This window comes from Arachis stenosperma, chromosome 1 (assembly GCF_014773155.1).
Source record: "Arachis stenosperma cultivar V10309 chromosome 1, arast.V10309.gnm1.PFL2, whole genome shotgun sequence".
Classification (NCBI taxonomy): Eukaryota; Viridiplantae; Streptophyta; class Magnoliopsida; order Fabales; family Fabaceae; genus Arachis; species Arachis stenosperma.
The window spans coordinates 115,489,049-115,505,410 of NC_080377.1; the positions used below are offsets into that span (position 1 = coordinate 115,489,049).

The 16,362-nt window shown below is 33.1% G+C and overlaps 2 protein-coding genes across 2 annotated transcripts; one reads left to right on the forward strand and one right to left on the reverse strand.

Annotated features, from left to right (window-relative positions):
* Positions 1-3,709: 3,709 nt before the first annotated feature.
* LOC130966869 (phosphoinositide phosphatase SAC3) lies at positions 3,710-12,496 on the forward strand. The gene is made up of 16 exons (XM_057891692.1): positions 3,710-4,463; positions 5,157-5,361; positions 5,446-5,611; positions 6,047-6,269; positions 6,413-6,489; positions 6,832-7,019; positions 7,141-7,238; positions 7,514-7,647; positions 7,761-7,889; positions 8,125-8,488; positions 9,092-9,213; positions 9,687-9,785; positions 10,414-10,605; positions 11,045-11,221; positions 11,482-11,590; positions 11,885-12,496. The coding sequence occupies exons 1-16, from the start codon at positions 4,335-4,337 to the stop codon at positions 12,011-12,013; spliced, it is 2,541 nt and encodes an 846-aa protein (XP_057747675.1). The 5' UTR covers positions 3,710-4,334; the 3' UTR covers positions 12,014-12,496.
* Positions 12,497-13,862: 1,366 nt separating this feature from the next.
* On the reverse strand, positions 13,863-16,218 carry LOC130977968 (eukaryotic translation initiation factor 3 subunit K). Its single transcript, XM_057902228.1, has 8 exons — positions 15,961-16,218; positions 15,807-15,863; positions 15,607-15,657; positions 15,424-15,486; positions 15,121-15,171; positions 14,980-15,046; positions 14,550-14,632; positions 13,863-14,251 (listed from the first exon to the last, which is right to left on the reverse strand). The coding sequence occupies exons 1-8, from the start codon at positions 16,081-16,083 to the stop codon at positions 14,048-14,050; spliced, it is 699 nt and encodes a 232-aa protein (XP_057758211.1). The 5' UTR covers positions 16,084-16,218; the 3' UTR covers positions 13,863-14,047.
* Positions 16,219-16,362: the final 144 nt, after the last annotated feature.

Here is a 16,362-nt window from a genome sequence, read left to right on the forward strand (position 1 = left end):
AAACTCCTCATCCTTTTCGTCTTCTTCTTCAATTAAATACCACAATTCAGTGATAACAAAATACATCATTTAGTTTAAAATGACACGGAATTTTTTAGTGAATGACATAAGAAATATTTAAATAATCACAAGTCTAAAATCTTAACTCAATCAATCAACAAAATACATTCAAATATATTTTAGAAATAAAAAATGCATCAGTTTATTGTAAATGATACAAAAATAGCTAAACTTCTTATATATAAATTTAATACCACCCAACTAGTTCGATGTTAAAAAAAGTATATTTTTTTCTTCTTCTTCTTTCACATTCTCACGGTTCTTATTTCACTTTTTTAATAAGAATCGGTGTCACGATTAACAAATTTTGATGTTAAAAATAAGAAATTTTTGTATTACGGTTAAAAAGTTTTGATATTATTTTTCTGATAAATTCTGTATAATTCAAAACTCTTTCACCTATTCTTCTTCATCTTCATCTTCATCATCTTCTTCTTATTTTCTTGTTTCACATTCTCATAATTATTCTTGTTTTATTCTATTAATAAGAATAAAAATAAGAAAAAAAGGAAAAAAATCAAACGAAGAAAAAAATATATAATTCTATAAATTACAAAAAAGAGAAAGAGGAAAAAAATGCAGCAACAGCAACAACAATAAAAGAACGATGATGAGAAAAAAACACGCAAAAAAGAAGAAAGATCACGAAAAAGAAGAAGCGCGAGATACAAACGTTCACGTTAATTGGGAGTTGGAGCGTGTCTAACATTCTCTCACTAATAAAACTTATTTTTGTTGGTTTATACCGATTTGATTAAATTTAGTTGTAAAAAAAATTTAGATGTATAATAGGACCGAATAATTTTTATAACTAATAGTAGAAAAAATGATAGAATCTTATTTAATCTATTTACCTTTATTTGAAAACTTAACATTTTTTAATATTTTTAAAACAAAAATTATATTTATTTGTATTCAATAAAAGATTTTTAAAAATAAACACAATCAAAATGATAATTTAAGATTGTTATTTATTATATGAGTTTAATTTTTTATATTGGGATAGTGTAAATCATAAAAAGGTAACTATCTTCGATGATGCGACAAAGCATAATTGGATGTACATGTAAAAAAAATAGGGGTTGCAAAGCGGATAGCCCGCCTAATTTTACCTCCTTCACCAAGTAAGGTAGATTTAAAATGTTAGTCCGTCCTTTTTATAGTGGGCTAGTCCACTTAACTTATTTTTTTAAATAAAATATTAAAATTAATAAAAAGTTTAATTAAAAAATTAAATATAAATAAAAAATAGTCAAATTATAATATAATGTTTTTATTTTTTTAATTTTTTAACTTTAATAGAATTATTTAAAATAAATTCATCAATAAAATCATCTTTATTTTAAGAAATAAGTTAAATAATTTGAACATATATACAAAGTGTTAAATAAAATTAATAACTAAAAAATATAAAAATAATAGAATGAAAAATATGTTTAACAATTATATAATTATTAATTTTGTAATATTAATTATTTTTTTATTTAATAAAAAATAAAATAAAATCATTTTTGGCCTAACAAGATAGAGCAGTTTAAGTTTGATAGATGTTTTTTATTTGACGAGTAAACACCCAATTCGGTCTCTATCCATATTAAATTAGGACAATGCGATTTTTCACCAAAAAAGTAACCCACGCCGGTCCCTATCTATGCATAAAATAACTCATCGCGCCCCCTCCCATGTATTCCCGTCCATGGATAGGGACCGGCTTGGGTTACTTTTTTGGTGAAAGATCACATTGTCCTAATTTAAAATGGACAGGGACGGGTTGGGTGTTTACTAAAAAAAATATTAAAATTAGTAGTGTCAAAAAATATTACAAATTTTTTATTTTTTATTAAGATATAATTAGTTAAAAATATGACACTTCTATATGTTGAATATATTTTAACACTTCTCGATATTCATCCGATACAGTAAATCAGTAAAAGTGTTCGCACGTCATAATTGATATAACATGAAAAAAAATATGTATTAAAATATTGAATCATTTGTTATATTGACACATTGTGTAATAAATACAAATAATACAACATAAGTGTTAAAAATACAAAAGATAAGAGAAGATTGACGAAAAAGAATGACACAAAAATAAAAAAATTGATAATACACAATAAAATTAGTGAATATTACCTTGGTCATAAGATGTTTTACATTGGCTATGTGAAAAGATTTTAGTAAAAAGAATTGGTAAAATATCTATTATACCCTTAGTAATGAACTAGTTATATTCGAAATTTCCTATTAACTTCTTTATTTTTCCACTAACGAGCAGCCACGAAGCAAAGTTAAGTTCTATACTTTCCAAAGAAAACAAAATCTGATATAAGAGAATAATAAATTTGTCAATAATAAAAAAATTAATTTTTTCATAACAAAAAAACTTTTTTTATGAATATTAAACTTATTTTTATATGGTGATTAATTTTTTGTATTAAGGTAATATAATTGTATAAAATAAATTCTATATCTACATTATTAAAATCTTTTAACTTTTTGAATTTATTGAAAAATTAATATATTTAGGTAAATTTTTTCTAATATATTAATTTTAATAAATTGAATAAAAATTAATTTAAAAATGAAAGAATATCATGGCTTAATTTTTTTCTATAAGAAAAAATTTGGATATTTTTGTTGAAAATTGCCTTTTATTGAAAAAAATTTGGATATTGCTGTAGGTGGAATAGGTCTAATATATAAGGTGGATCATAAGTTATAACTAAAACACAAAATACGTGTTGAACACTATATGTGCGCCATGCTTGGATGAATCTTTGACGACACTGTAGTAACATCTCTTGCGTATCCAATTGTCAAATATTAATATTAGATAAAATACCACTTTTATTTCTATACTTGCTAAAAATAATTTCTAAAATATCAACTGTAGTCAAGTAGTCTTTATATAATTTTTTTATAATATTAAATTTGCAATTTTTTTAACACTACTAATTTTAATATTTTTTTTAGTAAACACCCAATTCAATTCCTGTCCATTTTAAATTAGGACAATGCGATTCCTTACAAAAAAAGTAACACAAGCCGGTCCTGTCCATGGAGGGAAATACATGGGAGAGAGCGCGATGAGTTATTTTATACATAAATAAAGACCGGCGTGGGTTACTTTTTTTGTGAAGGATTACGTTGTCCTAATTTGATATGGACATGGACCAAATTGAATGTTTACTCTTTATTTGACGGATTTTAAAGTCTAGCCCAATGGTCTTTTTTGACAGTTTGATGGATTGATCTTGCAGATTTGGTCTACCTATAAAAATGTTGCATTAAAATGAAACTTTTATTAATCAAGTAGGTTAGTCTAATAATTAGTTTATTAGTTTATTATATTAATATTGGGAGTTCGAATTTCGATGGCTAACAACAAACTCTTTAATAAATTCTGATTTGATAGATTAGTCTTTGGTTTGTGGAAAAATATCGTAAAAAAAATTAAATACAAATATAAATTATGTATTTTCGAATGTGATGTAGTTTTAAACTTTTAATTGTTGCTCACATCTGCCCCTTTTCTACTATCGTTCGGAAGAAAAATAAAATTATTTTTTAAAGAAAAAAATAGAATAAAAAATAGAAAATAAAAAACATTGAATCAATAATTAGAAGCTCTTGTTTCTGCACCCGTGGTTTTCAACTATTTGTTCTGGAACCTCCGAAATCTTCTCCTTTTTCCAGTTTTCCTTACCCAGTTTTCTGTGCTTGATCTTCTCCTCGTATCTTGTTTTCCCTTTCTAAAAAGATTCCATATTTAAAATACCCACATGCTGTTTCCGCTCTACCCTAAGGTACAAAGGCATATTCCAACTCAATAATAGCAGACATATAGATATATAGATATAGAAAAAGAAAATAAAAATTCAATTTTTTGTTTCTGGGTTGTCAATTTTTTGATCTGGGTGTATTGAAGCTCAAGTGAGGAATACTGGGTCGTTATTGGGTTATAGGAGATAGGTGGGTATAGCTGCAAGGCGGTGGGATTGGTGGTTCTGGTGGTGGAGCTGAAATTATGATGGGAGATTAATGATTTCGAATCTGTGTTTGATAAATAATACTGTATCGGAAGCAAGCAACCTAGAGTTCAGGATATGGTTTTGTGTTCTGCAATGCGGCGATTCTGAATTCTGGTAAAAAAAAAAAAGTATTTTTTTTTTCTTCTTCGTTTTTTTGGTGGCACTGTTTGCATGCCATTTTGATAGTTTCCCTGAGCCTGAGGCTCGGGGGAGGGATCTGAAACTGAGATAGAAAGAGTCATGGCGTCTTCAGAGAATGAGCCTTCTCCTCACTCTCCTCCTCCTCCTCCTCCTCCTTCTGCCTCTGAAGAAGTTAGTCTTCCTTCGCATGTTTGTATGCAGAAATTCAGGCTCTACGAGACTCGATCGGTAATCTCCCTTTTCTTATTTCTTTCATATGTTTTGCTAAATTTTATTCTAGTTTGGTATCTGCTATTGTTGTAGTAAGATCTCTTTGAATTCCTCATGTGATTTGTACCGCATCGTTGAAAATTTTGTGTAATTTTTATTTCACTTCAGGTCAAAGATTTTATCAGTGTACTGATTTCTGATTCATATTCATGTAAAGTTAACATGCAAGTGAAAAGGGATTTTTACAGCTTTTATGTATTTATAAGCTTTTGTAGTTATACGGCACTCGTCATCTTGCAACTGGCTATTAGTACTGATATTGCAGTGTTGAATGTTTTTGGATGAAGCATGAAACCAGCTGAGCATTCAAAACATCTGATTTTGCATGGTAGACTGCAATATGCACCATAGAAAGTACTCATAGAGTTTATAACCTCGTTCAGCGTTGTCTTTCTGAAATGTTATTTTTTGTCTTGTCGTTTGAGATTATATTGATGCTTCCTAGTCATTTTTAACCTCGAAGTATTATGTATCTTTTGCCTAAACTCATCTTTTTAAAGTGAGCCTCATTTCAAGCTTTAGATGCTTCGCAGTATGAACTGTTTGGAAGAAATAGTGGGCTATAAGATTGGAAACTTTGTTGAGGTTGCAGTGCTTATTGTCCACTTTTCTTTAAAATGTTTTACCTTTTGAATTTGTTTTATGCCACAGAACTTTTATATGATAGGAAGGGACAAGAGCAGGACATATTGGAGAGTGTTAAAGATTGATCGCCTAGATCCTTGTGAGCTAAACTTGCGTGAAGATTCAACCACATACACAGAAAGTGAATGTTCTGATCTGTTGCGCCGGATACATGAGGGTAACAAGGCCACGGGTGGCCTGAAATTTGTTACAACTTGTTATGGAATTGTTGGTATGTAGATCCATAACGTCTTCCGTGCATGCTGACAAATTATTAGCACTTATCATAATATGTTATTCTGCTTCTATGCTTTAGGGTTCATCAAATTTCTGGGACCTTACTACATGCTGCTTATAACAAAAAGAAGGCAAATTGGTGCAATCTGTGGTCACACAGTATATGCTGTCTCAAAGACTGAGATGATTCCGCTGCCTAATTCTTTGGTTCGGCCTGATATCATCAATTCTAAACACGAAAACAGGTCTTTACAATTCCACATGCTATCAAACTAAGTCTCTTTCTTTTTTCTTCTTTTTTCTAATTTTACTTTCGTCTTTAGTTATCCTGCTGATTATATCCCTCTGTCCGATGTTTACACTATTTTTATTCTCCTCTGTTCATATTTCTTTTAATTTGAACAGAACCTCATGTAAAAATTTCTTGATACATTCTTCCTATTTGATCCAAATATATATAAAATAACTTATAAAACAGTGGCACAGATTTGTTGAGGAGGAATTATTTTGATTGGCAATTTGTCAATGATGAAATAGGACATGATTGTGCTGTGCTAGGTGTTTTTATTTTTCCCTTGTGCCATCATTGAATTTAAACGCAGCATTTTTGCCTCATTTTCTGTTATTCTGGAATGTCACATTTTTTATTACTTATATGATTTTTCTCATCGGTATTTTAGATACAAGAAGCTGCTGTGCACAGTCGACCTTACAAAGGATTTCTTTTTCAGCTACTCATATCACATTATGCGTAGTCTTCAAAGAAACATGTGTGATAATGAGACAGGCCATGTCCTTTATGAGACCATGTTTGTGTGGAATGAATTCTTGACACGAGGAATTAGGAATCACCTCCAGAATACTCTTTGGACAGTTGCTCTAGTTTATGGCTATTTTAAACAGGTGAGATGAACGACACTTTAAAATTCCATTGAATACTGTTAAGCTAGTTGAGTAATCTTTTTAAATATTTGGTGGCTTTAAAATTTGCTGAATCCCTGCTATGCCGAAGTAACATTATGGTACTTAACTTGTGGCTTTGCTAGGACACACTAACGATATCTGGGCAGGATTTCATACTCACGCTCATTGCAAGGCGATCACGTCATTATGCTGGAACTAGGTCTGTAGTCTTCATTGTGTTATCTTTATCTTTTTAAACACTGTAACTTGTTACAACGTGATCATGTATATTCTGTGGTTGGTTATAGTGTTATACATCTGATTCTATAAAATATAGTATGAAACCTTCACAGTATATGAGTTGCCTTTCTCATGATTTGGTCACTATGCCTTTGAAGTTGGAATGTGTAATGGGTACTAGATATGAAATGATACAGAAATGTTCTTTACTTTTGCTTGTAATGCAATCATGAAAATTTGAAGGATGGGTATGGCTGCAAGTGTTCAAGTTCAAATGATACATGCAAATTCATGGCTTTATTTATATATTTTTATTTTGCAGATATTTAAGGCGAGGTGTGAATGAGAATGGTAGAGTTGCTAATGATGTTGAGACAGAACAAATCGTATTTGAAGATGTTCCAGAAGGTCTACCCATCCAAATAAGTTCTGTTGTTCAGAACCGTGGTTCGATCCCTCTTTTCTGGTCGCAGGAAACTTCACGTCTAAATATTAAACCAGATATTATATGTATGTATTCCAATTTCATGAATATGGCAATACTTGCAAAGATATCTTTTCCCCCATAACTTCTTTCCTTTCACGTGTTAGTGTCCTTATGTTTGCTAATAAAAGCATTTCTTCCCACCAGTGTCAAAGAAGGATCAGAATTATCAAGCCACCAGACTTCATTTTGAAAATCTTATGAAAAGATATGGAAATCCCATAATAATTTTAAATTTAATAAAGGTAACTTCCCATAATCCTCCCTATATATTACATGTTATCATATAATCTAATTATCTCAATTTTAGATTTTCTTGCATCTTGGTTACGATGATACATTGATGTTATATCTGGTAATGTCTTGACTAGCTTTATGTTATAATAATATTTTCTAAAACTCAGAACATTAAATACTAAAATGACAGTAGAAGTTCTGCCGATGGGCGTGGTGTCTTATATTTGACTCATTTACGTTTTATGAGCTTTTTGAGGAGATTAATGATATGCTTTTACAACAGACGCACGAGAAGAAGCCTCGTGAATCCATACTTCGCTCCGAGTTTGCTAATGCAATAGATTTCATTAATAAAGATTTATCTGAGGAGGACAGGCTTAGGTTCCTTCACTGGGATCTGCACAAACATTTTCAAAGGTTGGTGTCTTTCATCTTATCCTTTGATGCAAACTGCATTGTTTGTTCTGAGTAAGCTTATTCAAAAGTGGCTCTTTTATTTTTTCTCTCTTCTTTTGGGGAAAAACTTCCAGCAAAGCTACAAATGTGTTGATGCTTTTGGGCAAAGTGGCTTCATATGCCTTGACATTAACTGGTTTTTTCTACTGCCAAGTACCACCAACATTGAGGTCAGAAGATTATCTCAAATGGCCGTGTACTGAGTAAGTTTTGCATTTCATTACAAATTTTCAATTGCCTTTTCAACATTGTTTAGATTTGTTCTGTGTACTTGTGTAGTGGCTTGAGATAAAACATAAGAAAAGTTATTTACACTTTTTCACAGAACAAAACAAGCAATGTTAACTAAAAAAGCAATAAATCCTTTGTGGAGAGTTGGAATACTGGAAATTGTTTCACTGGCTTTTCATGTGAACTGATGTTAATTTTGGCTTCCAGTAATGTCGATAAGGAAAGCTTGTCACCTGCTGGACATGTTGGTGATGAAAACGAGGATGCTAATAATTTAGAGAGGAAATCTAGTGGACGAGATAATGATGCTGATGGAAATAATTCTATCAAACCACCCATGTTGCAGAGGGGTGTGCTCAGGACCAATTGCATAGACTGCTTAGATCGCACAAATGTTGCTCAGTATGCATATGGGTTGGCTGCACTTGGCCGCCAGCTCCATGCTTTGGGAGTTATAGAACACCCAAGGATTGACATCAATGATCCCGTAGCTGATGATCTTATGGGGTTTTATGAGCGGATGGGTGATACACTTGCACATCAGTATGGTGGTTCTGCTGCACACAATAAGGTGATTTGTAGTTGCAATTTCAGTCTGCAGTTCAGAGCTTAACCTTGTGAATTGATGTTTTTTGCTACATCAATTTGTGGCCTTCTAAATTATTCTTTGCAGTAGATGAGATAATCATCAACCTACTTGAACTTTTTAATGGGTGGGGGTTTTTTTTTTTTTTTGGGGGGGGGGGGGGGGGGGGGGGGATAAAGAAAGGAGACTTCTTTAATAATCATCCTCAACAATTTTAGGGATAAACCAGAGACAGATAATAGCAATTGGATGCTATACAACTGTCTTGTTAGCATGTGTCTTTTTTAGGGAACATTGATAAATTTGGCATGATGAATAAAACTAATTGATGTTATGCATAATTCAGAGTTGAATCATATTTGCATTTGTGAGAATGGAGTTACCTTGCTGATAGGCTGATCAACATTTAGCTCTTTTTTTATTTCTTTCCTGTTATATTCCGCTTTATCATTAAATGGGCGGAATGAAAGTTGTCATTGGATTGTATATAAAAATTATTTTATTGAATTGATATGTAGTATGGTGTAACATAACAGTTCAGCAGCATTGTCTGATGGTTTTTTTCTTTTAACTATTGTTTCTACGTAGATATTTTCGGAGAGGAGAGGCCAATGGAGAGCTGCAATACAGTCACAGGAGTTCTTTAGGACTCTTCAACGCTATTACAGCAATGCATATATGGATGCTGAGAAACAAGATGCAATTAATGTGTATGGACTGCAATAATGCATTTTCTTATCTTTCATGTGCTTCCAAGTTACATTTGCAGGGGTTGACTTGTATCTATTAATCATAGAATCCTGCTTATCCAGTTTGTTTGTTGCTTGTGTGTTCTGTTTCTACCCTCCCTTCTTTTTTGGAAGAATCTTATAGTATGCTTTTGAGTTGGATATGAATAAATTTCTTTTCATGTAAAGAAGGTTTGATAATACAGGAAAAGGTAAATAAGAATTCTGCTTATACACTGTAAAATAAATTAACAAAACATTGTCGATGGACTGAACTCTCCAATCTCCCTGCATTTCTTGCTTTTGTCTCAAATCATAGCAGGTTTTTGTCTGTCTATTTTTGGCAGTTGATGCCTTTGTTATATATTTCCTGTTAGTAAAGATCTTTCTATGATCTTCAATGATTACTCTTTTATACAATCATGAGGTGATTCTTTCCTACCTAATTTGCACAGATTCTTGGGAGATTTAGAGCCACATGGTAAACCTGCTCTATGGGAGTTGGGTGCAGATCAGCACTTTGATGCAGGGAGATATCGAGATGATGATGCAAGGTATCTGAACGCTATTTATGTACGAGAAGATACCTTTATTGCATAATATTCCATGAATCAGTTTTGTGTAAAGGTTTCTACTCTTTAGAACTTAAGCTGTTCGCCATCTCCTTCCTTATAGTATTGCATGATCTATGAAACTCACCCCGGAAGATAACAAAACCTAAAACTAAATTCTAGTTTAAAAAACTTGGTTAAATTGTTGCATTTAGGAGATATTAGGGAAAAAAAATAGACATATGATATACAGCCAGTAGTGGTGATCTTTTATAACAGCCAGTGTAAAATAGTAGTAGTAATAGATCTAGGCATAAATATCTGAAGTAAATCAAATAACCAGAAATAAGAAAGACTGATGAAATAAATGACATATATGCAGAACATTTGATTAGTATTTGCCCTTTTGATCCTTACAGTACTATGGTAATGTGGGATCATCAAAAGCACAAGTGTCAAGTTTGAGATAATATACAACGAACAAGTCTAGAGAGTATCAGAAATGAGTTTATAGATACCACATTCATAATAATTACGACCTTGCTGCAAAATGTCCTGATAACATGCAGCTATTCCATTAAAAATATCTGCTGTTAACCCTTTGTGGTAACTCTGAAATTTTGTTTCTTAGGTCAATTATGAAGAGATCCTTCTCAGACGGAAACATTCTTCGTGATACTTCTACACCTATGTCAGCACCGGATGCCAAGGATGAACAATTCTCAAATGCAAGCATGCCAGACCGATCTGGAGAAGCAAGCAAGCCCTTTTGCGAGTCATCTCCTGATATATCTACTACTGAGAGTGACATGTCATTTTCAAGGTTTTTATTCTGTCTCCATGCCAATTTGAGTTTCAATCTGTTTCATACAGGAGATAGTTTGTCAGCATCCCATTTTATGCATCTTCTCTCTTTTGTACTGTGATCATGATTCATGAGAGAATTTAGCAATCTTTCTGTCTGAGAACATCCGTATAGTAACTAACATAATAAATACACATGAACTTGCATAAACCGGAAGATGGAAGAAGTTTATTCCATTCGAGACATTCTTCTCAAACTTTTAGCCTCTGATGTGTTTGAACATTGGAATGCCAATTAAGAGAGTGCAATTTCAAATTTGAAATCTAAACTTTGTTAATAGGCTCCCACCATGCTGATATTAGTTGGAAACTTATGTTGGAATTTTGCCAGTTGCTGCTTTGTCCATACAAGTTCACATGTGATGATATGCAATTTTTTAATTCTTTTCCCAATGTAGGTATACTCCCTCAATGCCTCGGAGACAGCTTTTTGGAGACATGCAACGAGAACGCTTCCATGACAGTGACCATATTTACTATTCTGATCACGGGGATTCTTTCAGCTGCTCCAACTTTGTTGACTTGGATTGGCTATCTTCTTCTGGAAATTCATGTGAAGATGAGCTATATGACAGGTGACACTTTCTAACATTATGTCATTATGTATTCCTTCCATCAAGAATGTTGTATTGTGGGAAAGAATATAAGAGCACAATGGGGTATGGTTAGATTTTATAAATTTTATAGTGAAGTATCTCTAACTGAGTATATCGGGGTGCTAGTAACTCCTGATTTCTGATCATCTCCAAAATTTGTTGCATTTCTGTCCTTCCTTTGAGAGATATATTCTCATTTTAACAAAAAACAGTTGTGTTTATCTTTCAACTGAAAGCAGGTCATCAATTACCAACTCTCCAGTTACCGGGCTTTCTTCAGAAAATATTACCAATGGAATGGTAGAAGCTGCTCCATCCACTAGTGATTTGGCCAGTTCCAGCCTCAAGGTTTTTACTACCCTTCTGATTATACTATAATATTAGATTCCACTAAAATGCAATGTATCTAGTTCTTGTAGCATGGATCTTGTTTAAACCCAGCAGGCACTTGCCTTTTATAAAAACGAAGGATTTATCCTGTTTGGGAAGGAAACCAAAACAGACCAAGTAAAAAATCAATCCCGTTCTTGGACCAGTAGGAGTATACCGATTAAAAATGATCATAGTAGGTGTCACCATATGTCAAGTGTGTGACATCCCTGAGGGAATACAAGTAATAATTCTGTGAAATATAATTATCAGGGAAGGGAACGAGCTGAATCGGAGTTATCTTGCGGTAATGCACAAAATGATGCCAAGTCCAACGTGCCGGATGAATTCCCTGACACTTTTGTTGAATGGGTAACTTATGGTCAGACACTTTGCCATTGAGAACATCTGCAAGCAAGCAATGATAGTAATGAACATCTTTCCCATTGAGTTGGCGTCCTCTGCTTGATTAGAAGAACACTAGAAAGAGCTCAATGATAAGGAAAGGGACTACATTTGAGTAGGCTTCTCTGTAAGATGCTAAGGAAGAATCCTGGGGCCTTTCTTGGTAGTGACATGCAGCATTAGTTGGTGCAAAATCTCCATCAAATCCCAAGAAGCATAGCAAAAAAGAGTACATAGCAAACGGTTGTAAAAATCCTTCTAAGTTTTCCCGCTCTTATCTCCTTTATTGATGATGTTGTTTCCCTGCAGCTGGCTGTATTTCTTAACCCTTTTAACCAGTTAAAATATGATAGTAGGTGCACTTGTACATATCGTTACCCTGTCTAGTGGGACCTCCACTTCTTAGAATTGCAGTTAATTGATTCTTTTTAATAACTTACTGCAATGTATAATTCATGAGAACACTGTTATTTGGGCTTAGTACCAATAGTAGTGTTTTTCTGTTTTGCGGTTCTTAGGAAAAGCAATAAATTTCCTCTAAACTCCAAAATACCCTACCCCAATGCTACTTTTTTCTATGATACTGATCATTTTGTAAACTACTGAAGAGCCTAACTTATTTAGTTTCATTGCAAACTGGTTCAGTTTCTAGTTGGATCACAACACGAGCACTATCACATCAAGTAATCTATTGAATTGGTGCTCAAAAGTCAAAAGATTCAGGTGTCAACAAAAAGTCAAAAATAACCTTGATAAATTCGGATGACAAAAATGTGCTTTTAACATTAAATGTTGGTCTGGCTAATGGGGTAGTTGATCTGGCCAACTGTTTTAGTCTTTCATTATTTGTGTTATTTTTAATTAATTTTAACAATGTACAAGCTGGAAATACAAAAGCCCCAATTCAATTTGGGTGAACCCTAAACACTAATAGTTCAGTTGTCACTCTCCCTTCTGTAGCGGTTCTTGGTTGCAAATCACGGAGCAAGATGGAGACATGGTGCGAGCAAAGTGCATAGCAAGAAAGTCCAAGACACTACCAACAAAGAAAGAAGATACTTCTTCTCAACACGGTAGCCAAAGATTTGATGTACAAGCCACAAGTTGATTAATGATTACCTCAAATTGAATAAATGAACTCGAAATGAAACGGAACAAAAAACAATTATGAATCGTAGTAGGTGAAAGCTGAGAGGTGAAAAAGACTAAGCATTAAAGAAGTGAAAATTATTTAAAATGCCACATAAGTAATGAAAGATTAAGAGTTAGCATCCATTCCGTTAGCTAGATCAGCATTCAACATTGTAGGAAATGAAATTCAACGTATGTCAAATTAAAAACTCAACACTTTTTTGTCATTCAAATTTTTTAGGGTTGTTTTTATCAAATCTTTTGAGTATCCATTTAGTAGGTAACTCTTAAATTTTAGGCACATATGCTAGTGAAATTCTAAGCTGAAAAGTTCACAAGGAAAAGAATTCTTCACGCTATCGTAAGAAATAAAAACCAAGTGCAATGAGTCGCAACTGGTTTTCTCGCCTAATACAGGTTAGGCCACAGAATTCAAGGCCATAACAAAATTTATTCCGTCTTTGTATATTAAAATTAACCACCAAAATCAACTATTATTTATGTGTATAAATACATATTTAGTTAATTTTCAATGTATATTTTATATTCTAACATTGTATTTTATAGTAGTAACTGATTTTAATGTATACATAACATAGTTGTTATTTAATAATTACACTTAAATCTAGTAGGTAAAACAAGAAGCTCAATAATAATAATGCTGCCCCGTTTCAATACCAAAAAAATAACAATAAAAATAAAAAGCAGCAGCTGCTATTTAGTAGATAATTAATCGCATTAAAGAAAATTAATTCTCCCGATATTAATGCAAAATCTGAGCAAACTACGATATAAGCCACCAAATATCAAACTAAAGCAAGGCGCACCACTAGATTTTGTAGCAACTGATCTCAAATTTCCAGTGGAATAAATAAAAAATGTAGTCCAGCTGCGGAAAAGTCAACTAAGAATGGGAAAGATGCGAGTAATATGCTCCAATGGTACACTATCTGAGGAATTTTTCTTCAAAACTGGGTCATTAAATTCATTTTTGGGAAGGACAATGAGCTGACCCTTGCCTTGGCTCTTCTCTATGACCCAACCATAGTTGGCTACTTGGTGCTCGAGGAATTTGTCCAAGGATAAACCTTCTATGTTGATTGCCTGTGCATTTCACAAAGAACAAACCATTTTAAAATTTGTAGTTACAGAGATCAACGCAACAATCATACTCGTATTAGAAAGTAATGAAAACAAAAACAATCTTCATACAAACCACGGTTCCCAACAAACTTCAGAACACCAGTCAACAGTAATATTAAACCCTAGTATTGTTGTACTATAAACATGTGTCATCCCATCACCTCAAACATGTTCAACTAGCACTTAGAGAATGTGTACTTGGTCCAGCGATATATGAACTCAAGCTTCAACAATGCTACAAGCACAATTACAAGCATACCTCAGCAAGCACAGTTCTAGGAACCTTTTGGTAAGTCAAGGAAAGGACATGAATAGCATAGCCTTGGACTGCCTGCTCAAATCCTGCATTTTGAATTTTTGATTACCAATTGAAGTCAGTCTCTTATGACAAACATGAGCACTAAGAGTGAACATATGACAGCATTTTGTAATAGTAGTAAATAATGTAATGATATATCATATACATGCTTAATTTCAAGACAAACAAGCTTCCCAATGGCACTTGACACAACTAATCAGATGGAGCAAAGTATACTTAAGCAGTAACAGCATGACCAAACTCTAAATTCTTGTGAATAGAAATTTCAAATCTATCTACTGGTTTACATTCTTCAAAATTCATTGATTGGTGTAATAAAATTTCAAATCATTATTCCATGAATTATAAAATAAAATACATAATGTAATACCTGGAACGGCATCAACTATATGACGATTTTTTGCTGCTTCATCCCAGAACTGACGAAACCTTCCTGTCTGAGGAGTAGACAAGGATTAGCTTATAATTTCAAACAAGTGCCCAAGGCTAGAATAACAAAGCTGTTGCATACCTCCAAATAGTGTGACAGAACAATCAGTGTCTTAAACTGCTCCTCCATTTGCTAAGAATCACAAATAAAAAAAAAATATTAACATGGCACAAAGTGTGATAAAAGAAAAACAAAACTGAACTAATCATCAACACAATGAGCCCAATTCAAATACAAATGCAACATTCCTGGAACACCATTGGCTGCAAAACTCCTTTCTGATTTTGTAAACTTAGTTATAAATTCATTTATTCAAATCTCTACTTATATGTACAGAAAATCAATAAGAACTGCTGCAAGAGGAGACTAGTTCGAGAAACATACCACCCGCTCAGGAATCAAAAAGAGACACAGGCTGAAATCTGGAGCTGGCATTGCCATAAGGGCCTGTTCACAAACAAACAAGTAAATAAGAGATTTAATCACGTGCTGACATAAACTATCACAACAAGCAATACAAATAGTGCCATGAAATCGAAACCAGACACAAAAGCGTATTAAGCACACCTTAACCAAAATGCGGGCTACAATCTGAGAACTCATCTTATCCGGTTCAAACTGCAGTGATAAATCCAAAGGGAAAAAAAACTATTATTTGTGACCCAGCAACAACTTCGTGAGCTGAATTAAGTAATTGATCCTAAAACCAGTGACGAAATAAAAAAAAAAAATAATAGTAACGAAAATTATAATAAATAACTATTTACCTGGTAGAGGCGAAGAAGGCAGAGATTTGCGTCGAGGCTGTAGGTTTGCGACGAGACCTGGTGAAAAACAAAAAGGAATTTGTGATGTTGAGAGACTTTTGCATGATATAAGAAAAACCCAAAGAAGAAGACGGGGGAGGAGGGGAATAGGAACCTGTTCGTTGACATAGTTTTCGAGATCGGCAAGAATATCGGGATTATATCGATTTACGGCAACAAGCTGCTCTACTGTGTATGCAACCGGCGGCTGCTGCTGCTTTGGTGCTTCTCTTCCCATCTTTTTCTTTTACCAACGTCTCTCTCTCTCTTTCGATCTCTCTCTCGATCTCTACCTGTGTTTTCTGGACCGAGGTAAACAGGTGATGCGAAAACCCTAGTTACTTTAACTCAATTATCTTACCAACTCCAAAGTCCAAACACAACCTTTAGTAAACCCTTTTTTGCCGTGGATTTGCTACTTTGTTTGGATTTTATTTTCTATTGGAATTTTTTTTAATTTACTTTTTATGCATTGTTATTTATTAGTATAAATAAATTTTATATACATTTAATTATA

Bases quoted from the DNA above. Each gene is read 5' to 3' on its own strand.
- LOC130966869 (XM_057891692.1), top strand. From the start codon at position 4,335: ATGGCGTCTTCAGAGAATGAGCCTTCTCCTCACTCTCCTCCTCCTCCT. The intron at 9,786-10,413 runs GTATCTGAACGC...TTTGTTTCTTAG, and splicing joins TATCGAGATGATGATGCAAG to GTCAATTATGAAGAGATCCT. The intron at 11,222-11,481 runs GTGACACTTTCT...AACTGAAAGCAG, and splicing joins GAAGATGAGCTATATGACAG to GTCATCAATTACCAACTCTC.
- LOC130977968 (XM_057902228.1), bottom strand. From the start codon at position 16,083: ATGGGAAGAGAAGCACCAAAGCAGCAGCAGCCGCCGGTTGCATACACA. The intron at 15,172-15,423 runs GTATGTTTCTCG...TGTGATTCTTAG, and splicing joins TTTTGATTCCTGAGCGGGTG to CAAATGGAGGAGCAGTTTAA. The intron at 14,633-14,979 runs GTATTACATTAT...TTCAAAATGCAG, and splicing joins TATAGTTGATGCCGTTCCAG to GATTTGAGCAGGCAGTCCAA.